The following is a 27,570-nucleotide window of genomic DNA, read 5'->3' on the forward strand; positions in this document are numbered from 1 at the left end:
ATTAAACAGATAAATCTGAATACAAATCAGATCTCTTGATCTATACTGCACAATTTGGGTAAAATGATTGACAAATATAGAGCACACATTTTTACTATTAGAAAAGTAAAGATTTATCTTCAACATGACAGCTTTGGTTTGTGGTATTAGTTGCAGAAATCCTTCAATTGATTTTAATTAACTGTGCACTCTACAAATCCTAATTTCCACACGTTATATTAGACTTCTTAAGTTCTTCCAAAAACAATTTGATTTTATAGAAAAAAGGACCTACACATATTTTAAAGAATATGAACAAACAAAACTCACTACTTTCTGAAAAACCATAACAAAAAGACGACATTGATAACACAGCCTCTCATATATGTATGTACAAACAAACAATCTTCTAAAATTAAGTCACTGTGCATCCAACAATAAACTACTGTTATTTCAAACAGAAACAGTCCCATTGACAAATAATTTTCACATTTATCATGTTACCATTGAACAAAATATTAGGCACAACTAATGCATACCATACAACAATTATCCAATAAACCCCACTAAAGTTTCCAACAGTGCAATTACAGTGGACACGCAAGTTTCCTACTGGGGAGGACCAACATGTTCATGTAATCTTTGCTAAAAGGAGCAACGGTCTCTATTGGATACATAAAACTTAAAACTTTAGTAAGACTGCACAAACAACAGCATATAAACTGAACAGACTTCATATAACAATTAACATACATAACATTTCAATTTCTCTCTTCTCTAAGACTTGTAAACAAGTAATCATGCATCTGAAATACACATTTTCTTATCTTCTCACATCTATCATACTATGAAAGATACATGATCTTCTTAAATTTTACAGAATGAAATTTCATAGTTCTCGAGCTATTTTCCCCCACAAAATTATACACAAAAAAAGAGAAGACAACATGATGAGGGAGAGGTTTTAGTTTTTGTTTAATCTAATTAATATAACAATAAAAACTGACAATGAGGCACCCACAAAACAGACAAGATGATATAAGAACATAGTTATTATTTTCAGTAGTTGGCCTGATTTATTCTAACATTAAAAACACATTTAATTTTCAAGACAGTGATCATGTGACCAAACAATAGTCTTTGAAGTCTTCACTGTATTGTTTCTGCAGACAATTTGTTAAAAAGCCACTAAATCAATATACTAGAAATACCCTTGTAGAAAAAATACTCCAACTATACATTGTGTAACAAACACAATGTATAGTTGGAGTACCTTGAACTGAGAGAAATCATTCTGATTATCACAAAACACAAAAAAAATGCAATGTTATAAATTCAAAAATTAATGTCACTGTTTTTACACTTTCCAAAAATATGAATGAGTAGAAATAGCTATTTAAACCCTTCATTTTCTGTTATTCACAATACAATGAACCACATATTTATGGATACCTCAAATGTCGAAACACCAATTATCCATAAAACGTATTAATTTCTAATACCATGTAATGATCTAAATCAACAGTAAATCAATGTACCACAATGTCATACAAATACATACTGTCATTCTTACACTAACTATCAACATCTCTAGGAAATAAGGAGCCTTGTAAAACAAACAAATCCTACCTACAATAAATATTCTATATTTACATTTGTATAACAAATGGTATCCTCAGATTTAAATTTCAATAAAAAAAAATTCCAGCACTGTCTTCGAGGTAAAAAAAAAAAGCTAACTAATGACTTAAGTTTACATAAATAAATAATATTAAATAGTAAGGCACCCTTGAAATAAATTAACTTAATATCAATCAAAACTCAGGAATCAAAACCCATTCAATTAAGCATTTAGTTTAATCCAGCAATGAAGCATTCTAACTAAAGATTAAATATACAAATTACCAATATTTACAAAAATCAAATAGCATAGTAATATTTAATGCAAAATTTCTACTCAATTCCAAATCCATCTTGATCTATACACACAATATATCCATTACATATACAATTTCTGGTAAGTTTTTCAACTTAACATGTTTCCTCAATCTTATTTTTGCACAAAAATATTTTGTTAATTTCTTACAGACGTGTATGCAAGGTACTACAGTTTTCTGTTATTCAAAACTATCATCTCAAAAAAACATATTAAAAAATTGCTTCACTTAAAGATAATTACACTATTGACATATCCAAGATAATGTCAAATGAATTCATTCAATCAATGTCAAGTCGTAATTCCATATCACCAAAACTATGGCAATTAATTCTCAATTAAAAGCACACATACATGACTTCAGGAGTTGCATTTGCAATCGCTATCAATCCCTCATAGACAAATGCTGATGCTATATGAATAATAATGTATTTTACCGGGTTTTGCAGGCTGCCATATCACAACTTATTCTGTCCAACAACAATCCCAAAACTGAGTATACATATTAACTTGATCAATTTGCTCTGAGACAATGAGTTCATTTTCTCACTGATTCACAATAAATGGCAATATCCATCTAACACCATCTCATTTTGTATCAATATTAGTCAGTACATTTTGAAAATGTAGGTAGGGTATTTTCTATTACAACCAGACTGCTTTCTTACATTTTCATACTAAAAGAATACTATGTTCTGCCTGATGCAATTGTCTACATGTTCAGAACTAAGTTAATGAAGATAAACAGTTATAACAAGTAATAAAAAAGTGTTATTTTTTCACAACAGTCAAAATTGTGATATTTTTACTTATGAACTTTTATAATCATCTGTCCACATCTTTATTTGTATGAAGTCTAAATAAAAATTCAGAATAACAATAGTTTTGAAGTTGAGACTGAAAAGTTATGTGTATCACAGAAAGCCTTATACATATGTAATATTGAGATATGATGCTTGATTTTCTTTCCGTCAAAATGATAAAAACTGAAATTAATCCATCAGTGTGACTGATTGATTGATTGATAATTGTTAATATCATATAAAACTATTTTGCCAAAACATATAGCTGGAGATAAAAATATTAAGACAATTGGAACAATAGAAAAACTGATCAAACTTAACCATCGACATAACAAATGCACACACATAAATACACAAAGCTCATATCAATTAACTGATGAATAATTTTGTACATATTTTGCTTACCTAAAATTTCAAGGTACACACAAACAGAACTTGAAGTTCTGGAGATGGTGATGAAAAGACATAATGACAATACTGATATAGATGATAAAGTATACAATCTACTATTTTGATGTTGTTAGCAACCCTGAGAACATCTTAGTGATATGACCCTGAAAATTTTTATGAGGCTTTCATAAAGTCTTGTCATACATTGCTTACATTTTGTCTCTAATGGTTTTCTGTGAGAAATCCATATATATTCCACAGCATTCAATATCACAGTTCACCCTGATAATTTGATTTTTTTCATGGAATTTTCTCACATTTTAACAATCTATCTAACAAGTTCATTTTGCATCTGGACACACACAATGTATCTATATATTGTGGTTATATTTGGTTTATACACGGGTCACATCATTTTAAGTAAGATTATCTTAAGTTATTACTGGCATAATTTGTTTTTGTGGTAAAATGTACATACAACATAGAGTATGATCTCTTATGAGCAATATTCTTCATGCCATTTCTCTTTTATCACTAACTCTGAATACCAAGATATGCCTCAGTTACAACATAGCATGTCCCTGTCAGTGTACCATATAAAAAAATGTAAATAAGTTTATTTCTCAACAGTAAATTCATTACCTTTCAATTGGTTGGCTTTGCTTTTATAATATGGACCAAGAGGGTATCCATGAAAGAACCAGGCAGTGGGTGGCACATGTCAAATATTGTTTCACAAAAATGTGCATCCATTAGAGACAAAAAAAGAAGAAATGTCTGTAATTTACTGAAATGGTAAGAATGAGAAAAAAATATCAAAAGCACTAGAAACTTTGAAATAAAGGGAAATAACTCTTTGATCTCTCCATAATTCAGTTGATTTGTTAGGGAAGAGTGATCAAGAGAACCCCAAGATTCCAGCAGAAATCAAAAGAATGTAATCCAGGGACAAAGACCAGACATGGGAAACAGACAAACACAACAAAGAACATAAAGTAACTAAAATAATACATACAAAGTAACAAAAGTAAATGAACAACTCAGACTCCACCAAAAACTGGGAGCACAGCCCAGGTGCAACATTAGGGAAACGGTCTATGCTTTTCTTGAAACACCCGCGGAGTCGACCATAAAAAGTGACTCTTAACAAATATTCTGAGTCATCCACTTTTGAAAAAGAAAAATCCCTGATCTCTCTGATATAATGAGTTCAACATTATATTTTAACAAATAAATTAGTTGGATAAATATTACCATGTGCCACACATATCAAAGAATCTGTCTGGTTTCTCCATGGACAGTCCCTTATTAATAGAATCAACAGACTCACTAAAATGATAATATCAGCTTCTACATTGTCTACCATTCTTCAATGTTTTAGAAAATTGGGTGAAAATCACAGTAATTGACATGCATTGTTGATAGTTTTATCATTGTAAACCTCATAGAGGTGTCATACAAAAATAAGAACCATATAAAGTCATCAGCCTTTCTGTATTAAAGCCACTATATGTCAGTAAGCTCAATACTTGAAATGGTTATACTGGCCTGCATTGCATCATTATCATTTTTGGGATATTTTTCATCAGTACAAATTTATAATTTTGTACAAAATAAGAAAAAAAATAAACAAATACAAAATTTAAAACTATAAAAATTTACCACAAGAATTTAGATAAGATTCTTAGGTACCATTTGATGCTGATCTTAATTTACATCTAGTGACAAACACCGGTAATTAAATGATTAATAGAAAAATAAAAAATAGCATGTTACAAAATTGCACATTTTCCGTTAGTTGTAAGAAAATTGTGTACAAAGAAGAATTATGAAAAGTGTAGAGTAAATGACATTATAAAAATGAATGTTAGTGTGAATTCATTAATTGTTATTTCTGATGATAGTCAGAGCGTTTTAATATTAGATGACATTATATATATATAAAATCTATTGAGAAGTAGTAATGAAAACTGGATCTTTGAGTAGTGTTCATCAACTGAAAGTTTAGAGCATTATCCTCATTTTGTAAAATGTAATTAAACTTTTTGCTACAGGTAATTGTTCTTACAAAAAATGCATAAAATGATGTTATGGAAACTTTTCATCAATTCAATTCTTTGTTCAAATTTTTTGCTTAGTATTAAAGACCCTCTGACTAATTGAAAAAAAAAAAATGCCAATAAAAAAAAATGATAATTAGTTACCTTTATATTCTATTATAGGTCGGGTTAATTAAAACTTATAACAGCAACATATAAAACCCCAAAAAACCTAATTCTTTCTATAAATACAATACAATGGCTATTTCTTAGCCACTTTTTAAAGTGTTTGCTTCATGGTATAAACAAAAACTTCAAGGATGTAGACCTAAAGTAAGGGACATAATCCATGAAATCAGTGATATGTTTATATCATATTAAATTTCACCAAAGCCTTTCATGCTTTCCTTTGAAACAGAATAAAACCAGTCCAAATTACTTTGATGCTTACATGAAATTGATGTAAAATGGTGAATACAAACATTCTAATGATTTGTAAGAGTTATGTCCTTTACCCTAGGGTACCTCCTTCAATAGAGGAGATGCCTTTTTCTCTCTACACTTAATTAAATGTATAAACCATTATAAATTAAATGAAATGCCTTGCCTACTTCTTTCCACAGAAATTTAAAAAAAATGTTTTATTTTCTTGAAGGTACTTCCATAAATATTCCAGAAATATAAGGCACAATTCATAAAATGTAAAAGAAGTATTACTAAAGGGAAAATTAGAGGTATACACATATTATGAATATTGAATAAGTTAACATGGTATAACATAGTAAGCCATAGAAGTAGTGTCAAACCGCTCCAAAGAACAATACAAAAGGCGTTCTATTTTACAAGAATTTGATTAACTGAATTACGAAGAATTACATAAATTTGTAGTTCCCAATCATTCCCACTTGTTATCGCTTAATTCCTGTCCAGCTCTGATTTCATTATTGGATACTTTTCATTTTTTTCTTAATAAGTTGTTTCCTAGACATTAAGATAACCATTTATATTTGATACAAAGAAATTTATAGTTGATTGCCAATTTTTTAATTTCATTAAGTTTTGTTGTCTCTTTCATCCTGCCAACTCGAAAACAATCAAAGAAACATTGAGTTAAAACACAAAAGTTAATTATGACATAAATATTAACTATATAATCTTTGTTTAATGATAAGGCTTCAGTTTTCCATATATTTTAATACTCAAGCCAAAAATGGCTGATAAACTCAAGTAAGTGAAGCTTTATTACTGGAGAAACCAACACTTAAGTTTGAGTGTTTTAGAAATCAAAAACATTTACATCGATTATAAATAAAAACATTTAAATTTGTTCAAGAAAACTTTGGTGTTCAATCCTTCCCAGTTGAGCAAGAGAAGTTCAACTGTATTTCATGACTAATTCATAAAAACAAGATGTTGATATAGGGTACAAATACCATTGTATGTACTAAAATTCTTGGCATACAAAATATCTTTAAATTAATTGCCAGAAGTCAAAACTACCAATGGGAGGTAATTCATACAATTAGAAAGTGTCTGAGACAATTTTGAAGCAAGCATTGCCTGAGAAGTTCTGACACCCACACTACAGGTTAGAATGATTTACCCAAGAACGGAAGGATCAATCATTTCTAACTCTGCTATTGCACTTTTCTACAAGTAAAACCCACTTCATGACAAGTCACTTAAACTTATATTGGAAATATGGAAACCAAGCAAAAAAAAAGCAATAAATTAAGAATTTCGTTACAGAGTAAATAATCTTGTGTTTTTGAAATGTTAGACACTAACCAAATCAATTCAAGTGACTTGTCATACCAATTATCAGGAGAATGTATTGAATCATATGCCCTTCTTTTGAGATCAAAATAAAACTGTGTCCTTCAGCCAGTCCCTAACAGTACTGAAAGGTAAAGTAAAGACATTCATTATGAGCACATCAACAGGCACTGGCAAATTCCAATTGGTTTCTAATCATCTTTCATTTCTTGTTGACCATTCTTTTCCCTGAGTTTCAGAGGAATCTTTTGAATTCCCTTGGTCAAAATATAATAAATCTGTATGATAATGAAAATGGTCACTTCCTCCGATGTCGTCTGTATCGGTGCTGGCTATAGAGGGAGGGATGTAATAACGTGACTGAGTCACGAGGTAGTTTGCTGAGTGGAATGACACACGATGATAAAGACGGCACCTCACTTTCTAAAACCCAGCTGTCAGGGATTCTGTGAAAAAAAAATGTTTTATTAAGCTTTGCAGCAAGAAATTTAATTCATTGTTATAATCAATGATTTTTCGCCATAATACATTATTTTAACATGCCCACAATTTAATATGATTGACCATAATAAATGACAATGACAACTTCAGGACAGGTTTTTTTCTCAATTTTACAATTCAGTCACCATTTCTGTAATAATAAAATTAAAACAAGAGGCCCTCAAGAGCCTGAATTGCCCACCTGGTTTAATAATAGCTTTAAAAAGTTGAACACATACAAGACCTAAAAATGGTTTTCTAAATAATAGGAATACAAACATCAAAATAACGATTTCAAGGGCCATAACTCCAAGAAAGGTCAACAGATTTCTGTGAAATTTTCACCAATAAGAGATACTGAACACTGAACATTTAATCAATTTACATTTATCCTAAATCTGCTTTCATTAAAAAAAAAAAAAAAAGGAAAAAAACTGGCAAAAAGAGATAAAAATTACCAAAAAAAGGGGCAGTAACTCCAAAATAAATCAATCAATGAACTTGAAATTTCAGGGAAGATAGATTATATCTCTTCAAACCAAAGAGCCTTACATGCCTCAGATTTTTTCTGTCTGTTGTGCTTTTTGTAATATAAACACAAATATATGGTTATACCCATATGTTCTATTTTTAATAACAGCTGCAAACCTCATAGAGGTGTCATACAAAAATAAGAACCATATAAAGTCATCAGCCTTTCTGTATTAAAGCCACTATATGTCAGTAGGCTCAATACTTGAAGTGGCCTGCATTGCATCATTATCATTTTTGGGATATTTTTCATCAGTACAAATTTATAATTTTGTACAAAATAAGAAAAAAATAAACAAATACAAAATTTAAAACTTATAAAAATTTACCACAAGAATTTAGATAAGATTCTTAGGTATCATTTGATGCTGATCTTTATTTACATCTAGTTACACAGGTAATTAAATGTTTAATAGACAAATAAAAAACAGCATGTTGCAAAATTGCACATTTCCCATTAGTTGTAGAAAATTGTGTACAAAGAAGAATTATGAAAAGTGTAGAGTAAATGACATTACAAAAATGAATGTTAGTGTGAATTCATTAATTGTTATTTCTGATGATAGTCAAACATTTTAATATTAGATGACATATAAAGACTATATTCAAATATATATACATATATATAAAATCTATTGAGAAGTAGTAATGAAAACTGGATCTTTGAGTAGTGTTCATCAACTGAAAGTTTAGAGCATTATCTTCATTTTGTAAAATGTAGTTAAACTTTTTGCTACAGGTAATTGTTCTTAAAAAAAAAATGCATAAAATGATGTTATGGAAACTTTTCATCAATTTAGTTCTTTGTTATACCCATATGTTCTATTTTCAATAACAGCTGCAATTTATTCTGGCGAAGGACCACTGCCATAACAAATACAAATTTTGGAGTAGACATGCCAAATATGATTGTCACTAAGTTTTATCAAATTCTGTTCAGTGGTTTCAGAGGACAAGATTTTTAAGAAATGTTAAAAGCAGTCAACAAGTGATGAGAAAAATGGCCAGGTGAGCTAATAACTAAATGATTTACATTCCTCCTACTATTTTTAAATCTGATCCATTACTACATCAAGACTTAAAAGAATCATGTCAAATCCTCATTTTTTTTTTCTAAATTACTCATTTCTGGTTTAAATGTGTTTTCTCATAACAACCAAATTCTCTACATGGTATCTCAGTCTTCTTATGTTTCAAATGTTTTCAATTAACAGTCAATGCCATGCCAACACAAGGCAAAATTGGTTCAAGACTCACAAAAAAGACCAATTTCCTGTTTCAAATACTGTAAAATATTGTGTTCATTTAACAAGAGCCTCAATCACTCACCTGGTAGTTTGTCTTTCAAGGGCAATAAATTTAACAAGAGGTTTCCAGGAGTCTAAATCACTCACCTGGTTAAAGTTTGTCTTTCAAGGGTAATAATTTTAACAAGGAAATGCCCAACAATTTTGACTCACAAAGACTTTGGTAGGACTTATCATAAGAATCATTTCAGCAATTAAAAGTTTCTTTCTATCTATTATAGGTTTCAAGATATTGGCTGAAAACTGTAAAAAAAATTCATCTTTCAAGGGCAATAATTCTTACAAGGAGTCGCCTGACAACTTTGATACCTGAAGACCTTTGAAGGCCTTATAATAAGGATCATTTCAGCAATTGAAAGAGTTTGGCTAAACCTAACGGTTTTGAGATATATATGCGAAAAACTACTGTCTGACCACTATGTTCTTTTTTTAGTAATGGGGGCTATGTTTTTTGATGGATCAAAAATCCCCACATCAGTTCTATGCAGGATATCACAAGGAACATTCATACCAAGTTTGGTTACAATTCATCAAGTAGTGTCAGAGGAGAAGATTTTTCAAAGAAATAACATTAACAATAGCAAAAATCGTTGAAAAAGGGTAATAACTCCAACATGGCTTAACGGATTAAAACCATAATTTTACCAGAGATAGATCTCATCATGCTGAACACTTTTACGCCATATCAGAATTAAGCTAAACCTAATGGTTTTGGAGATATATTCAAATATCTACTGTCTACCTATCCCAAGAAACATTCAGACCAAATTTGGTTTCAATTGGTCAAGTAGTGTCAGAGGAGAAGATTTCTGAAAGAAATAACATTAACTAGAGGCTCGAGAGAGCCTGAATGGCTCACCTGGTCAACCATTTGCTTATTTGAAAAACTTCAGGAATGAGACAGGCTAAGTTAAAATCAACTAAATTGCCAAATGCAAGAAACGCTTTTCATAGCATTTTCATGACCTGAACCAGAATTTTGCTAAAGGCAACAATTTTTAAATTTTTTTCAAAAACCTGTCTTAAGACCCCTAAGTTCCATTTCTGGTATAGGCAGCCACATCTACTCACAGATTACAAATCACAACAGTCATTTTGACCACAATACACTAAAGAACTACTATGCATATTTTCATTCAATGATCTTAAATGGTTTTAGAGAAGAAGATTTTCAAAGTTGTACATGTGAAAAAAAAAAACAACAAAAAAACTGTTTCAGGGGTCGTAACTCCTACACTAGTCAATGAATGGTTTTGAAAATTTTGGCATAGGTCCTTTTCATGATGCTTAACAATTTTACCTATGCCAAAAATTTGCTAAAGGCAACGGTTTTTGAGTTATTTGCAAAAAACTGCCATCTGATCCCTATGTTCTATTTTTAGTAACGGTGGCCATGTTTTTTCATGAATCAAAAATCCCAACAGTAGTTTTGTGCAGAACACCCTAAGGAACAATCATGCCAAGTTTAAAATCTGTCAGTCCAGTAGTTTCAGAGGAGAAGATTTTTAAAAAATTAGTCAACGACGACGACGGACGCCAAGTGATGGCATAAGCTCATCTGGCATTCGGCCAGGTGAGCTAAAAATAGCAAAAATTGTTGAAAAAGGGCAATAACTCCTACATGGCTTAACCGATTAAAAACAAACTTTGACCAGAGATAGATCTCATAATGCTGAACACTTTTAACTGGGCAGAATTTAGCTAAACCTAACGGTTTTGGAGATGTATTCAAAACTCTACTGTCTGTCCCCTATGATCTATTTTTAGTAACGGTGGCCATGTTTTTTGACGGATCAAGAATCCCCACATCACTTCTATGCAGGATACCCCAAGGAACATTCATACCAGGTTTGGTTACAATTGGTCAAGTAGTGTCAGAGGAGAAGAGGTTTGAAAAATTGTTAACAATGACGACCATGACGACGAATGGCCAGGTGAGATAATAATACGATTTTGCTTTTTTATTTCCAAATATCAAGAAGGGAACTGATCAATTTTGGTCATAAATTTCATGATGAAAGCTTTCTCTTTGCTATTACAATCCAATCTCATTTTGCATTCTCAAATAAAAAAATTGCAATAATTTCTGAATGTACAGGATGAATACTGTATTAGAAATATTACAAGATCCATCAAGTTAAATCTAGGAGATTATTTTTCTACACAAGCAACTTACACATTCCTAGGTGTCCACTGTAGTAATACCTTGACTTTACCACTGTCTTCTGTCCTGCGAGCTATTACCTAAAATATACAGAGTAATCAATTATATTATCTGTGTAGAGCTTGTTAAGTAAAAAAGTAATGTTTAGTTTACGCAGTCTTCCAAACTGACCACCAGCCCGACAGCCATGGCTGGTAAAAAAGCTGGAGAGCTTGTAGAATTTGGCTAACGTGCCAATGATTACAATATATATTCATTGTTTTTTTCTCAGCTCTGTCTTATTATTAAAAATTTATATGGCACAGACTGTTTACATGTATGTTTGTATTGTTTATAGTTTGATCAGCATAAATAAAACAAATTAGTGATGTCAGTCTGTCTGTATGGTATTACCTGACTTTGGAATATGACAGGATTAGTGCTGTCACTAATGTCAATCTGTCTGTGCAGTTCTCACCCAACAAGGAAATGAGAGAGAAACAATGCTGTCACTAATATCACTCTGTGTGCAACTCAACTAGCTGTCTTGTCAGTCTATATGTGTATTACTTAACTAATTATGGAATTGGCAGAACCAGTGATGTCATGTCTGTCTGTCTGTGTATTTCTCAACTACCTGTGGAACTCACAGAACCAGTGCTGTCATTGATGTCAGTCTGTGTGTTATTCAACTAACTGTGGAATTGATAGAACCAGTGCTGTAACTGATGTCAGTCAGTCTGTGTGTTACTCAACTATCTGTGGAAATGACAGAACCAGTACTGTCATTGATGCCACTCTGTCGATTATTCAACTAATTGTGGAATTGACAGAACCAGTACTGTCATTGATGTCACTGTCGATTATTCAACTAATTGTGGAATTGACAGAACCAGTGCTGTCGTGTCAGTCTGTCTGTGTATTTCTAAACTATCTGTGGAACTGACAGAACCAGTGCTGTTATTGATGTCAATCTGTGTGTTACTCAACTAACTGTGAAATTGACAGAACCAGTGCTGTAACTAATGTCAGTCTGTCTGTGTGTTATTCAACTATCTGTGGAATTGACAGAACCAGTGCTGTTACTTATGTGAGTCTGTCTGTGTGTTACTCAACTATCTGTGGAATTGACAGAATCAGTGCTGTTACTTATGTGAGTCTGTCTGTGTGTTACTCAACTATCTGTGGAATTGACAGAACCAGTGCTGTCATGTCGGTCTGAGTATTACTCAACTATCTGTGGAACTGACAGAACCAGTGCTTTCATTGATGACAGTCTGTGTGTTACTTACCTGCCTGTGGAATGTGACGGAATCGATGCTGCCATTGATGACAGTTGGTCGGTGTGTTACTTACCTGACTGTGGAATGTGACGGAATCAGTGCTGCCATTGAGATCAATTTGAGTTTTGTCCGTAATACAAGTAACTTGGTCTGATAATCTATCCATGATACCAGTGTCAAAGTAGTCTGTTGCTTTAACTGAAAGTAAAAAAAATTCAAATATCAAAAGAATTTCTAGACATACAAAGTAACCTTGACCTTTGGGCTCTTTTTTAAATGTCAATTGCAATAATGGTTAGACAAAAATTGCTATTTTGGAAATAAGATTATTTGATTGATTATGAACACAAAATCCCTTACCACAGGTTTCTTCAGCACATGTACATGTTCCAAACTGTTTTTCATGAAAGGTATGCCCAACAACTAAACCGCAAAATTGTCATGTAAGTTGATACAATATTCCATTTATGTCACCTTGTTATACTTTAAAGACAAGGCCATTCTCACATATCAATTTATATTACATTACACAACAATGGCATCATTAAAACTGACCTATCTTTTTCAGGTCATGTATTGCAAATCTGTCATAACCAAAATATGGTTCTGTCTGGGCTTTTAGCAGGAAGTACATTTTCAATGACTCTAGTACAATATCATTATCATGGTTGAGTTTCAGAAAATCTTGTTAGTTTACAATTTATGCTGCAAGATTTTCCATCAGGGAAATTGTAATTAAGTGATACTAGACCAGATCCAATTTATTGGATCATACTGCCGAGACATTGGAAAGCATGTTGAGGTTTAAATAACAGGTCTTTATCGTCAGAATAAAGCTAAATTTTCCAAGAGACTGGCCTCTAATTATGCTGCTGCTTGTTCATTATATCTAAGCATAGTTTGTGCCTAATGCAGTGAGCTATCTACTAGGCTGTTTATAATTTTATAATGGACCCAAAAAAAAAAGTCTGACATTTTTTAGATATGATTTGGACAGGAAGATATTTAATTGTCAAAACTTTGATTTATTTTAGAAGTTAATGAGGACTTAGGTGAAAAATCTAGTTTTTTAAGCATGTCAAATCAGTAGTTTATTAGTACTGCATAAAAAAGTTCTTAAATGAAAAGGTATGTTCTATAACCCTGGAACATGCCAATAAAAAAAATGACACTTTCAATAGGTTTAAGATTTAGGAATCTTTATGTCTGGTCATCAAATTACTACATGTATTATTCCCTTATAGATTTGTTCTGTTATTTTTGAAATATTGAAGAAAGTACAATTTAATTGAAATTATTCATACTGCAACAGATCTATTTGAGCAATCAAAATGGATTCCCCACATATATATACCTTTACTAAAAATGTTGTTAGTGTAACTTTTTTGGATTGATGTCATTAAACATAACATGGTTTCAAAGACAACAAGATGTGGCCTGCTTTGAATAAAAACTGAGGTTTCTCTGGCTTCATTTTTTGGTATATTTTAATGAAAAGACAATAAGAAATCGACACTATGAATGATGAATTCTGATCAAACTAGTGAAATTTTAAACCCCCTAAACTTCATTTACATGCAGTAAAACCTGACTTAACCCGGACTTCATAATTAGTTTGGTATAGACAAGTGTTCCTTTTACTTACGCACAAAATACATTTAAATTGATGTAAAGGGCATTAATATGTTGCTGGTTTAGACAGGTTTTTGGATTACTAAGTTTCATTTCACTATATATCAATTTTATGGTCTATATACTGTGGTAATCAATGAAAATTTGGTACTTTCACATATACATGTACATATGTATATGAATATTGTATACATGCACCTGATATTTTAAGTATATATCACTTTTTCTTTTCACATGTTGAATGAAGAATCTTTTGTTTGATATTATGCTTTCATCAATCAACAATAAAGATTTTGTGATAGCAATAAGAAACTGTTACATTGTATCTTATTCCTTCAGTATACATAATTTTAAATGACATCAGTCATGAAATAATACATTGAACAAATTCTGTCAAATCATCATTTCCAAACATATAGTCATCAAAGCTTGTATCAAATTCTTGAAACTTCTGCGTGAAATGATAAAACCAAAAAAGAACCTCAAACAAGACTTTAAATACAATTTATTTTAAGACTTCTGTTTTAAATGAGAACTATATGAGCTATTGATTGAGTAATCTTAATCTAACAGAACAGCTAACATAAACAATATTGAATTTTGTCTAATGCACTTTGTCATATGTAATTACTTCTACATGACATATTTCTACCAACCGGGATTTAGTGAAGTACAAGTACATATAAGGTTATGGCACATTCTGTCAATGTTCTTAGACATGTCCTTAACTAGTACAATCTATCCTTAACTAGAAAAATCTGTCCTTAAACAGCTATAATTTGTCTTAACTTTTTCTGTCAATGTTCTTAGACATTAGTCCCTTCCCTAGTACAATATGTCCTTAACTAGTCCCATCTGTCCTTACCAAGTACAATCTGTCTTTAACTAGTACAATCTGTCCTTAACTTGTCCAATCTGTCCTTACCAAGTACAATCTGTCCTTAACTAGTCCAATCTGTCCTTATCTAGTACAATCTATCCTGAACTGCTGTAATCTATCAAGATTTATTTAATAAAAGTCCTTAGACACTAATCCCTTCACTAGAACAATCTATCCTTAACTGCCCAAATCTGACCTAATCGCTACAATACAGCTAGACTTGTTCTTTCAATGTCTCTAGACACTAGTCCTATGTCCTTAACTACCTATTCTGGAGCAGTAGAATCCTGTTAATGTCTTCATGGACACTGTTCATGCCCTCAACTATAACCAAATGTCATGGCTGATTTTTGTTAATATATACGACAAAATGTATGTAATTCAGGCTAGTCTTGTATTGTTTTACAGACTTTATGTTTATTATTACAACTCTTTAAAATGAGATCCTCTGTCATATGATATTTTCACCCTTGTGAAATGTTGACAACATGGGGAGGATCAAAATATATCATAAATATGACTCCTAGGTCAATATTTTGTGGGGGTCAAAATTTCATATGACACTACTTGCCGCTTTGCCATGTCCCCCTTCAATTTAGATCATAACCTTGTCAGTGAGGCAAACATCAAAAATTGTCCTGTCTAAGTATTCAAGATACAATTACTAAAATCACAGGCAGAAAAATTAACCAGTAAAAAAAGCCTTATAAATAAATTTATGCTAAAATATCTCTGACAGATTAAGTTTCCTTGTTTTGTTATAACCATCCAAAAATAAACTACCAATCAAATTAACAACAGTTGTTACATCTATTTAAAAGGCAGTATACATCTAAGGTAGTTTTTTGGAAGTTAATAGACTGGTAAATGTATAAAGTCCTTCAACATAATCTTCATTAACTCAAGTATGATTGCATAATTGAACATCAAATTACCTAGAGGGCACGGATGAAACTGTTCACCAAATTTCGCTTTTTAAAAAAAATTTGATCAATGTTCGTTGGTTGACCTAAAAAATCAAATAAATTACATAACAGGAAGTAGGTTATTCCTGTTCCCTCCTACATTCATTCTATATAGATCTCATTAACTAATTATAAATTATTAATTAGTCTGCACTAACAAGTCAATTATCCCATTTGTACAATCACTGATTTTCAGTGAAACAGGGAAGTACTGGTCCAAACTGTCATGACAATTCAAGGTTGGCCTATTATCAAATACATTGTTTTTTATATTGGATATTTTCTACACTTGGGGAACTCTTATAATTGCAACATGTCAAGTTTCTAACACTGGTTATAAGTTTAAAATAAATCATCTGGGAATGTACCTGTACATTTAGTCTTTAGTTGAGCAATCTCTAGGCTGCAAAGTAGTCAGTATGGCAAAGGGAACTTTATGATAAGGTAACCCATTAAATGATGCCTAAAAAACAAGCCTGTTGATTATAGCTATTATTATGAGTACTGGTGACTTTCTTAACATCCTTTATGAAAATAACATGTTCATTCACATATTGATTACAATGAATTTTACCTGTAAGACACTAAAACACCTGCCCACAGGTAGTCCAAATGCATGTACCATGGTCTATAGATAATGGATCTTATGATTTTTTTTCTTCAAAGAACAACCATTATAGCAGAAAATGTTTTTCAAAGTGGTACTTGTAAGTGTAGTCTATAAAGCTCAGTTACTGTTCAATCAAAATTAATTACATAAATTATCAACACAGGAAGCATATACAGTTAAATAGAAAATAACTGATTACATTTAAAAAAAATACCCATTTTGTGGTATTGAGGCAATTTTAAACCAAAATTTAAAAAAGACAATTGAAGTTGTTTATTTTAGGTAAACGTGAGGAAATGTATGTAAAATAAACTATAGAATTTTATATTATGTAATAATTAGTTATATACTAACAGAATATTGATGTGTCACTTGAGAATTTTAGAGTGGGAGTAAACCAGTATATCTAGGTTAACCACACGTGTCACTACAAACAAAGATCAGCATAGTAAAATCTAACAGAGAAATATTATACATGTACTTGAAAGTATCCAATAGACTATAATTTAACTGCCAAACAGAAATGAGACTAGCAACACTTTTGTGACATGATACTTGATACAGAGGTGTGATCAGTCTTTCTTTTAGTATAGCAAAATGAATGGGTGCAGCTTGGTGTCCTCTGTTCAAACCCAATGGATACTCCTGTTCAGTATGCAGTACACAATCCATAAGATTTTTTGTGCTTTAAAAATTTATAAAAATATGACAATCTAACTTCTATTATTAAATGAATAAAATAAGTCTTATTTAAATCCAATTAGAGTGAAACAAAACAAGTTAAACTATAATAAAGATAGAAAACTCTCACCACAAGGTCACAACAAAGTCAGATTGTCACCAGAATTTATTTGCAGAAAATGTAATCACAATAATAAATATGAGTCATAATTTTGTTTCTTAAACTAAGTTCTTCACTAATGTAGGTTTCATTTATATAAATCTAGTAGATAAAACAAAAATGAGCATTCCAAAGTGCTTATTCATACTAAATCATTTTGAAGATTTTGTAGTCTAATGTTTGAACTTGTTTGGAAATGATATTATTAAAATCCCCAACAGCTTGGGATTAAATTAGCTTTTATTACTTTGCAACCTATATTCAAATATTCATTTTAGATCTCTAAAATTTTTATAATAAATGGAGGTACTCTCAACTGAATCGAATTGAATAGAATATTGATTGTCATTAGGTTAAACTTTTTACATTTATTTAAGCTAAGAATTCACTGCTACTGAGTGACATAACAATAAAACATTTCACATGATTTCTGGAATCTAAATAAGATTACATTTTTAATGGGCTTTTGCAGTCCCTGGGTTGCAATCTATCTCTACTTCAGAAAAATAATTCTAATTTTAATTCTTGAAACAAGAGTAGCTTCATTTCAAATAATTTTAACAAAAAACCTTGCAAAACAACACAATTCAATATTTTTTGTTTGTTTGTCAGAAGTTATTGACATAAACTGATATATAATTGCTTTAAAACGGAGTGGGATGGTGTGACCACATGAAAAGGAAAATACGGCTTTTGTAGGATAAAGTAAAGGATATCCTCTTGATTAAGTAACAGATGTGTCCAAGTCAACACCCCTAAATCTACTATTTTAAGAATTATCACTCCATCAGACAGAATACTTTCCTCTTTCTTAACCAGAAGTACAAGTAAAAACAAGATGATACTCATGATGTCGTGCTTAGGACAATGATACCCCCACTAATGAGTTATGCAAACAGGAAGTTAAAAAGTATAACCATACACTTAAGGAAACTGAATAAATAAATTAATATCTATAGATTTTGTACATGTACATGTATGTGCACTGGTTTATCATATAAAGAAATGAATCAGTGTTAACATTTCCAACAAACTATTTCGGCAAAAAAGTATCAATGTTTTTACACAAGGACAAAATGAATTAGTCTAAATGTAACATAATAAAATTCACCTATAAATACAATATCTGCTCATCCTAAACATAGCATAAGATTTGTAACTTAATTATTATGGTCATACAAAAAATTAAAAAATAAAACTGACAATTAATCTAAAGCATTTTAAAAATGGATTTGAAATAGAAATTCTAGTGACTACTTTTAACCAGACATCTGTTTCAAGTCAACTGTTTTTCACTTTAAGATCAACCTCAATTTTTATATTTAATTCATATGTTGTTCAATATTAAACTCCATAACCACCAGCAGAGAAGGGCCAGTGTGCACTTGGAACAATGTAGAAATAAAAGTACCATCCAGGTCACTGCATCCTATCAATCAACACTACAGAATTAGATCAACTTTGGTTTCAAACATCTCAGGGAAGTGTTTCATTTGATTGTAAAGTTCTATTTCCATTCAATTAATTTCTAGGTTCAAAAATGTTTATGAACAATAATGAGAGGCTATATGAGCAAAATACTGTACAGGTGAAAATCATATAACCAATTATGTGATTGGCTTATAACATGAATAGTACCCAATGGAGAAAAAGTTACAGAAACAGTAATGTAAAATAATCTAATCATAATTGTATTTGCTTGCTTTAATGCCTAATATTTGGAACCAAGGTACACTAATACTATAATGTCCTTTTTAACATTAAAAAGGACTATCTGACTGATAAAATATAGTTCAAATGTATCTACATGTATTTGAATTTTTCTTTGACAATCAATTATGGAAAATATCATTTCAATCATATACTGTAAAACAGGGCTGTGTATCTATACAAAATAATCAACTTGATACATTTTAAATATTATCTGCCAGATGTCTTTCGCGGTGGAGGTACTTTTAAGGCGATATCAAACGGATGTCCTTTTGATCAACATGAGATAGTTATAAGACTCAGAAGTCACATGACTTCCAAGCAAAAATCATACAAAATATCAACAACAAAAATTTGCCTACCCTTGCTTTCAGACACCAAATTACAGTTTTCTCAAAACCTACCTATAAAAATTGGCAACAAAAAAAAAAAAAAAACAAAAAAAACGAACAAGCATTCTGACAGTATTGCTGATGCAATGCAGTGTCCCCTTTTTGCCTTTGAACTCATTGCCTTTATGAGATTTTTTTATACATGTGAACAATGGATGGTGTTATTTTTTAACAATTAAGAGAAAATAACTCTTGAACAGCAAAAGCAAATTCAATCAAAATCAAACCTGAGCTTCATTTTACAGTAGATAATAACATTTTTGCATTACAGAAAGCTGCATAAAGACATTCTCTTTCTATCTCCTGGAAAGTTGAAAAAAACTTCGTTATTGTGAATTAAAGGGCAAATAACTCTAGAATGACAGTAGCAATTTGCATCAAAATGATGAAACATAAAATTTTATGTAATTTTCTATGTCAAAGGGCCATAAGTTCCATATAAACCATTTTGTTGCAATAGTATTTAAATTTTATTTGTAACTTGTCATGATAAGACTAGCTAACAAATATGAAATCAATTGGATGAGGCATTACAAAAAAAAGTCTGGAAAACAAAATTTTATGAAATTTTCTATGTCCAAGGGACACAACTTCTGTAAAAATCATTCAACCGTAAAATCATTCGAATTTAACTTGTAACTTGTCATGATAAGACTATATACCAAATATGAAATCAATTGGATGAAGCATTACAAAAAAAGTCTGAAAATCATAAAGTTTCATGAAATTTTCTATGTCAAAGAGCCATAACTTCTGTAAAAATCGTTCAACCATAATGTAATTCACACTTAACTTGTAACTTGTCATGATAAGACTATATACAAAATATGAAATCAATTGGATGAGGCATTACAAAAAAAAGTCCGGAAAACATAAAATTTCATGAAATTTTCTATGTCCAAGGGCCATAACTTTAGTAAAAATCGTTCAACCATAATGTCATTCGAACTTAACTTGTAACTTGTCATGATAAGACTATATACTAAATATGAAATCAATTGGATGAGGCATTACAAAAAAAAGTCCAGAAAACCAAGTGTGACTGAAGGACTGACAGACTGACAGACTGACATACTGACAGAATGATGGACAGACGGACGGAGTGCAAAACGGCATTTTCCAAAAGGGGACAAAAAAACTCAGATAATGGGGAAATACCTTCTATGAGGGTTGATGAAATCTTTAACATGGTTATCCAGTCAAAGTTTCGAATAAGGTCTATCGATGGTCCAAATTTGATATCTTGAAACACAACAATGGAAGGCCATGTCAAAATAAATGATGGATGAAAAAATCAAAAAATAAAAGAAAGGAAGAAAGGCATGAGAAAAAAAGATAAGTTTTCCCTTGTGGGAAAAACCTTAAATATTGGTGTAATACTGACATGATGGCATGCACCTCACTGACAGAGCAAGCCAGTCTCTTCAATTTGTAATACTGACATGATGGCATACATCTTACTGACAGAGCAAGCCAGTCTCTTCATTTTGTAATACTGCCATGATGGTATACACCTTACTGACAGAGCAAGCCAGTCTCTTCACTTTGTAATCCTGACATGATGGCGGCATGCACCTTACTGACAGAGCAAGCCAGTCTCTTCATTTTGTAATACTGACATGATGGCGGCATGCACCTTACTGACAGAGCAAGCCAGTCTCTTCACTTTGTAATACTGACATGATAGCATGCATCTTACTGATAGAATAAGCCAGTCTCTTCATTTTGTAATACTGAAATGCAAGTCATATGATTTACTGACAGAACAAGCTAGTTTAATCCTTCAGAAATATTTAATGACTGTCATGTAATTCATTTAAGCAGAGCTTGGGATCAGAAGAGGTTTGCTGGGTTGAACTATACAATTTTTTTTTTTTACCCAATTGTATGGTAACTAAAAATAAGGTCAATGTCATCTTCTGTCAACCAATAAAGAAAATAAAATAAAACTGTCCTGACATTTTGATAATTATACAGTACAAAAACAAAGCTGTTCATTATGATACACATTCCTTGTAACAAAATTTCAAATTGAAACAGATGTGAATTGGTCTAGACTGAAATAAACAGCAAAGCTATCTGAATAGTCTAACCCCTCCTTAGCCCAACCTACTTCCCGTACTCAAGTTTAATCCCTTTATTAACAACCTTTAATAAATCAACAAAGATTTTTTCAATGGTCTGTCCTCTTGTGTTTTGTGCCTAATGTAGAAATAAAAAGGTAAAATAAAGTATACCAATATTACCTTTGTCTGGTCATGTAAAACTGACATACATTTATCATATTAATTAGTTAAGAAAATTTGTACCATTAGTTTGATAACAAGACTTATGATAACTTGGTAACTTGTTTGAAGAAGGTAAACTACTTTTAGAAAATACCAATATGCTTGTGCCTTACCTTTATTTTCAGTTGTCACTAATTTAAATTCCTGCATTAACTAGAAAGAAATATGCCCCACACTCCACATGGAAGCAAAGGTTTTACAACAAAAACATTTGTAACAGGACTACCTTTGAAACTTTTTTATGCCTGAGAGACAAACAAGTACTATCTTTAAAAAAAGATAGCCAATGCAGTAAAATTTGTTCTTTTTACTTATAATTTTCTGCATTTCATTCATGAAATAACACATGACACGCAATTTCAGTTTTCTATACAGTTTTTTCAAACGCCACTAAGTTATCAGTATTTGGCCAATCGGGAATCAGACTGGTGGTCAGGTGGCTTACCTTTCCTTGGAAGAGCACCATTAAGGTCAAAGGGGAAAATGCGAAACTATTCCGAATACATCGGAAAAATAGTGTCCCCTACACATACTGTCTGTATAACAAAATTAAAGAACCTCAGTGAGTGCACTCACATACCCCACACATCCCAATGTTGGATATTCAAGTAAATTGTAACAAAAAAACATTAAAAGCTGATCAACAAATGCATTCTATTCTGTTCATCATGACCAGCCAAAACTTACATAAATGTCTCCCTTCAGATGAAGATATAAGTCAAATTACATGTAAACAAGATTGCTACACATAGCCATAGTCGTGAACAGCAGCAGAAATTTAGAATTTAAAATATTGAATCATAAAACCAATGAGTACTGTCTTCAAAATCAGGTTTGGTACTATTTCCAAGAATTTCATATTTTTTGTCAATTGTCTGAAACAAAATGGCGGTGCAATATGATCAACTACATAATGTAGAATAATAATCAAAGTGCTGTTAGAGGAGGTTTTTGATTCTTGTGAAAATGTAGCATTTACAAAATTTAAAAGATTACCTGATGTAAAATAAAACTGTGATCATACATTTATATTTTCCATATTATTTAGAACTGCTTTTAACAAAAATCCGATTTCAGCTTAAGAAAATTATTTCCTTGATGAACAGAAGATTTTCAAATACTAGACACTTTTATCAATTTGAATTTTCCCTTCAATTTAACTTGGTTAAAATCATTGCTCTTCACTTCCTGATTATCAATGGTAAAATATTAATGATAAGATGGAGAATTTAACTGATAAGTGTTTTAAAAGGAACATTCTTAACACATTTTACACTTCCTGAAACATTACTGCAAGAACTAAATTCCCTGGATGCAAATTTATTACTAAATATCTTTCAAGGCCAAAAAGAAGTCCCTCAAATCTTCAGTTGATATGAAGACTAGATCTTAATTTTATCTGCAGAAGTAATAGAATATTATTGAGCTGAATAAATGCAAGAAATATATTTACTGGTTATAAAAGACATATTGAATGATATAAAAGGAATTACATTTGGATTGTATTTTTGTATCCTGTATCCTGAAGAATCAAAAATCCATAAATGCTACAAAATTTAAAAGAAATCTGTCCAGCATTTACAGACGAGTTGTGTTCACAAAACCTTCCTATTGCAGCAATGTATAAAAAAGGGTCAAAGTCCAATTACTCCAATAAAATTGTCCAAAACACAATAGTGGTTTAATATAATCAACTACCGTACATAATGTATTTAACAATGCTACAAAATTTGAAGAAAATCCATCCAGCAGTTACAGAGAAGTTGTGTTCACAAAATCTTGTTATTGTGTCAATGTACAAAAACTGTCAAAGTCCAATAACTCACACAAAATCAGTGCGGGAAACCACTGCTCGCCAGCTCACAAAATATGAGTAGATGTGTAACTTGGCAAGTTCTCATTAGCTTACACTCATCAATTTGGCAACTGTCATTTAGGTTCAAGGAAATTGACCAGCGAACAGGTTATTCAGTAAAACATCCTTAACATCATACATAAAAAATATGTTCCCTACATTTTAAGAAGTTTAGCTTGAATATGTCAAGTGAATTTTGGCATCATATGCACAATTTTATTGACTTGTAAAGCCTTGTTTATGATCTGCCATTTTTCTGGTAAATGGGATGTGCCAAAACCTATGCGACAGTCCCGATCTAGTACAGTCCTTGTACTGATCCAAGCAACGATTTGTTGGATCGATGACCAATGACTGGTGACCAAACTGATCGCAGTTTTGTTATGTAAAATGATGTAAGATCTGTTTTAGATAAAAGAAATGTAAAATAAAAGTATAAATCGATGTTTAAATCTATTAAATTTTGAAAATATTTGTGTTAAATTGACAAAACAACAAAAACCCTAAAATACACTGACTGCTCTGTGGTCACGTGATGCCATCACCAGTTAAATGGATCGGTCTGATGGATCAATGACTGACCGGAAACTGATTGGTGATCGCTGACCGATCGCAATTTTTGTTGCACAGATCGGTTCAGGTACTGTATTAGTATTCAAATGCAATTTTCTTGGTAATTTAAGATATGTTACCTTGCAAATTAGTTGTCCAAATAAAAATGAACACGAACCTAATGATAAACATTTTCTTGTTTCATAATGATGAATCTGTTTTAGTTTTAAAATATGAGTTCAGAAATGGAGTACTTATTTTGTTACTGTAAAGTACATAAAAAACATTCGAAAATTGAAACGCTTTTGATAAATTTAAAAACAAATGCAAAGTTAGTAGAAAGAGAAAAAGAAATGCAGAAGTTATTCAAATCCAAGAGAAAACAGAACATAATTCAAATTTGGCTTGTTGAATTCCTATTTGGCTAGCAATATCAATATTCCACTAGCCAGAATGGCAAGTTGGGGAAAAAAATGGTTTCCCACACAGCAAAATTGTTTGCAACAGATTGTGGTATTGTATGATCAACTGCATATTGTATCTAACAATGCTACAAAATTGGAACGAAATCCATCAAATGGTTACAGAGGAGTTTTGCTCACAAACTTCAGACCCACTGACTTAATATGCACAGATGGACGGGGACCATTACCATGTCCCTCTGTCGTGTTTTGGCGAGGGACAATTACTGTTAAGAGTGAAAAAAAGGGTAACCTGATTAATCAGATCACCCTATCTAGAGGTGACAACTGAAGGAGATCAAATTTCAGAGGCCACACTTAACTTGGCCTGGTTTTGGCCAGAGGTGACAACTGAAGGAAGTCAAACATAGCTTGACCTGATTAAACAGGTTTCAAAATTTGAGTACACATCGCTTTTACATAGATTTCAAGAAAACTAATTCATTCCTGCTAAAGATGCCTAGTTTTGACAAAAAATTCATCTTAAAAAAGCATTTTTCAATCTTGAGGAGTCATGTGACTTTTACATTAAAAGGCAGTATGTCTGATTACCACACTATAAATATCACAATACCCTGCCATGACCTTTAATTGCTACCATTGTTTATTTGTGTTCTACTAATATTTTCTGTGCCGAAAAAAGGGTACGAATTTTGATAAAATTTAAGTTTCTTAGGGTGACAATATGATGATGAAAATGAAAAAAACTTATGAATTATATGTAAATTTGATTAATTTAAAATAAGTGACTTAAATCACTCACAAAAAATTAATGCTTCTCATAATATTTATATCCATGTACAATCAAACCTCGGTAGCTTGAACTCCAAGGGACCATTGAAATGTGTTAGAGTTATCAGGAGTTCGAGAAATTGAAGTTCGTATATTTCCGGATTTTTTTCGGTGCCTGTCCGAGTTCGACTTTATCGTCAGAAATTGCCTACTTCCTACGAAGTTGTGTTAGTTCGTGGATCTTTTTCGTTCGCTTTTCAAATTATGTTGATTTGTGAACATTAAAAATGTTTTTGACAACGTTCAGAGTTCGAGTTCCTAGGTCAATAATTTGTTTTCATCCGATTTTCTTTCATGCTTTTATCATACCGACTTCGGAACATTCTCGAACTTCAATCAGTGTTATGTTAAAGATCGAAAGTATCTAATTAGTGATGACTTAAATTTTACCTGTAATTAACTAAAATGACACTGATCAATGATAGGGTTTCAGTTTTTCACACCTTTTATTACCCAAGCTGACAAAATTGCTGACGAGTTTGAGTTAGTGAGGGTTATTCTCTAAGATTTATTACCGAACGCACCGACTAGACAGTTCGAGTGTTCGAGAAATCAAATGTTATCTATATTGATTATATAGGAGAAAATTTTGGTACTTTGAATTGTTTTCGAGAAATCCCGGGTGTTCGAGCCATCCGAGTTCAAGCAAGTGAAGTTCGACTGTGTTTCTAAATTCAACTGTTTGTGTACTTATGCATAGTTTTTTGAAAGAAATCAAACAATTTCTTTTTATATCCTTCAAATAGTTTTAAAATGCATTGAATTAATCAACATATCCAATATTTTCATTATAAGGACCGCATAAAATGTTTTGAAACTAAACATGTGCAAAAGTCTTTCTATTTGTCTTTCACAATTTGTGATTTAAAACATGCCGAACAGGCATTGATTATATCATAATCTCACAAGCAGTATATTGTATCAACAGGTTACCAAAGTAATGCATAGAGGAAAAGTATAATTCAGAGCTAAAATTGATGATGAAGTATTTATTGACTGATCTGTGGTTAATTGTTTAATTGATAATTAAGGTATATTCACATGGCGTGTTGCCTCAGTCCAGGACTAAACTAACAGAAAACCGCCTGGGGCTGAAGCTCCAATATACAATATAATCAACTGTGTCATTGTGCAAGTGTCACTAGGTAAATTAATTTCTTCATGCAGTGTTGATTGACAAACTGGACTCTTGGTCATACTAATTACATCTTTTAAATTACAGGTCTTAAGTCATTTCATTATGAAATGGTACTCTAATTAAATAAGTTGAGTAATAATATCAAACTGTTTAAAATGTAAATGAAAGGAACAATGTGAATTTTTACGAGCTTTTCTATTTACCTACCATATTGGTACATTGTAAAACTTTTTAATTAAGAAATAAATCACGGAATTCCATTTTATCATTGTTTTACCACAGGCTGAAAATTCATGCCGCATCATTTTAAAACATCAGCATAAATGGTCAGCCCGTGGTAAAACAATGATAAAATGGAGTTTCCATGATTTATTTCGGTTCTAATAGGAAAATTACGGTATTTTTCTACATTATCATGACCTATTAAGGTAACCTCAGACCCCCCAAATTTGTCCATATTCGCCTGTACACTTTACGCTAGCTATGTCAGTTGAAATGGTTGCTAGTGAAACTTTGCTTTGCATTTTTTACAATGAAGGAAAGGGCGAATTAAGTAGAACAATGTTAGATATGACAAAAGTCTTATGCATTGTCACAGTGTTCACACATGGACAGGTGCAATGTTTCATTAATCGACGATTGTTATTGTTTGGTTTCGTAAATGATGGCGCACATGGCATGTGGCGAGTGCTACCGAGTATGTGTGTAAGTGATTTTTATGGAATATAATATCACTTTTCTAAAACATTACATTTAATATCTTTATTTGATGTTCATTCACGCTACT

The 27,570-nt window shown here is 31.5% G+C and overlaps 1 protein-coding gene across 1 annotated transcript in view; it reads right to left on the bottom strand.

The window, feature by feature from the left end:
* Positions 1-6,105: 6,105 nt before the first annotated feature.
* The window catches only part of LOC148614740 (zinc finger protein aebp2-like), a 41,155-nt gene continuing 19,690 nt past the window's right edge, over positions 6,106-27,570 (bottom strand). Inside the window, exons 4-6 of the mRNA XM_088589061.1 lie at positions 12,741-12,865; positions 11,418-11,485; positions 6,106-7,369 (exon numbers count right to left, since the gene is read on the bottom strand). Of these exons, the coding sequence (XP_088445187.1) occupies positions 7,222-7,369; positions 11,418-11,485; positions 12,741-12,865 (341 nt within the window). The 3' untranslated portion in view covers positions 6,106-7,221. The remainder of the gene's footprint in view (positions 7,370-11,417; positions 11,486-12,740; positions 12,866-27,570) is intronic.

Source organism: Perna viridis, chromosome 6 (assembly GCF_037379345.1).
Source record: "Perna viridis isolate PV_CMFRI_1.1 ecotype Kerala chromosome 6, ASM3737934v1, whole genome shotgun sequence".
Classification (NCBI taxonomy): domain Eukaryota; kingdom Metazoa; phylum Mollusca; class Bivalvia; order Mytilida; family Mytilidae; genus Perna; species Perna viridis.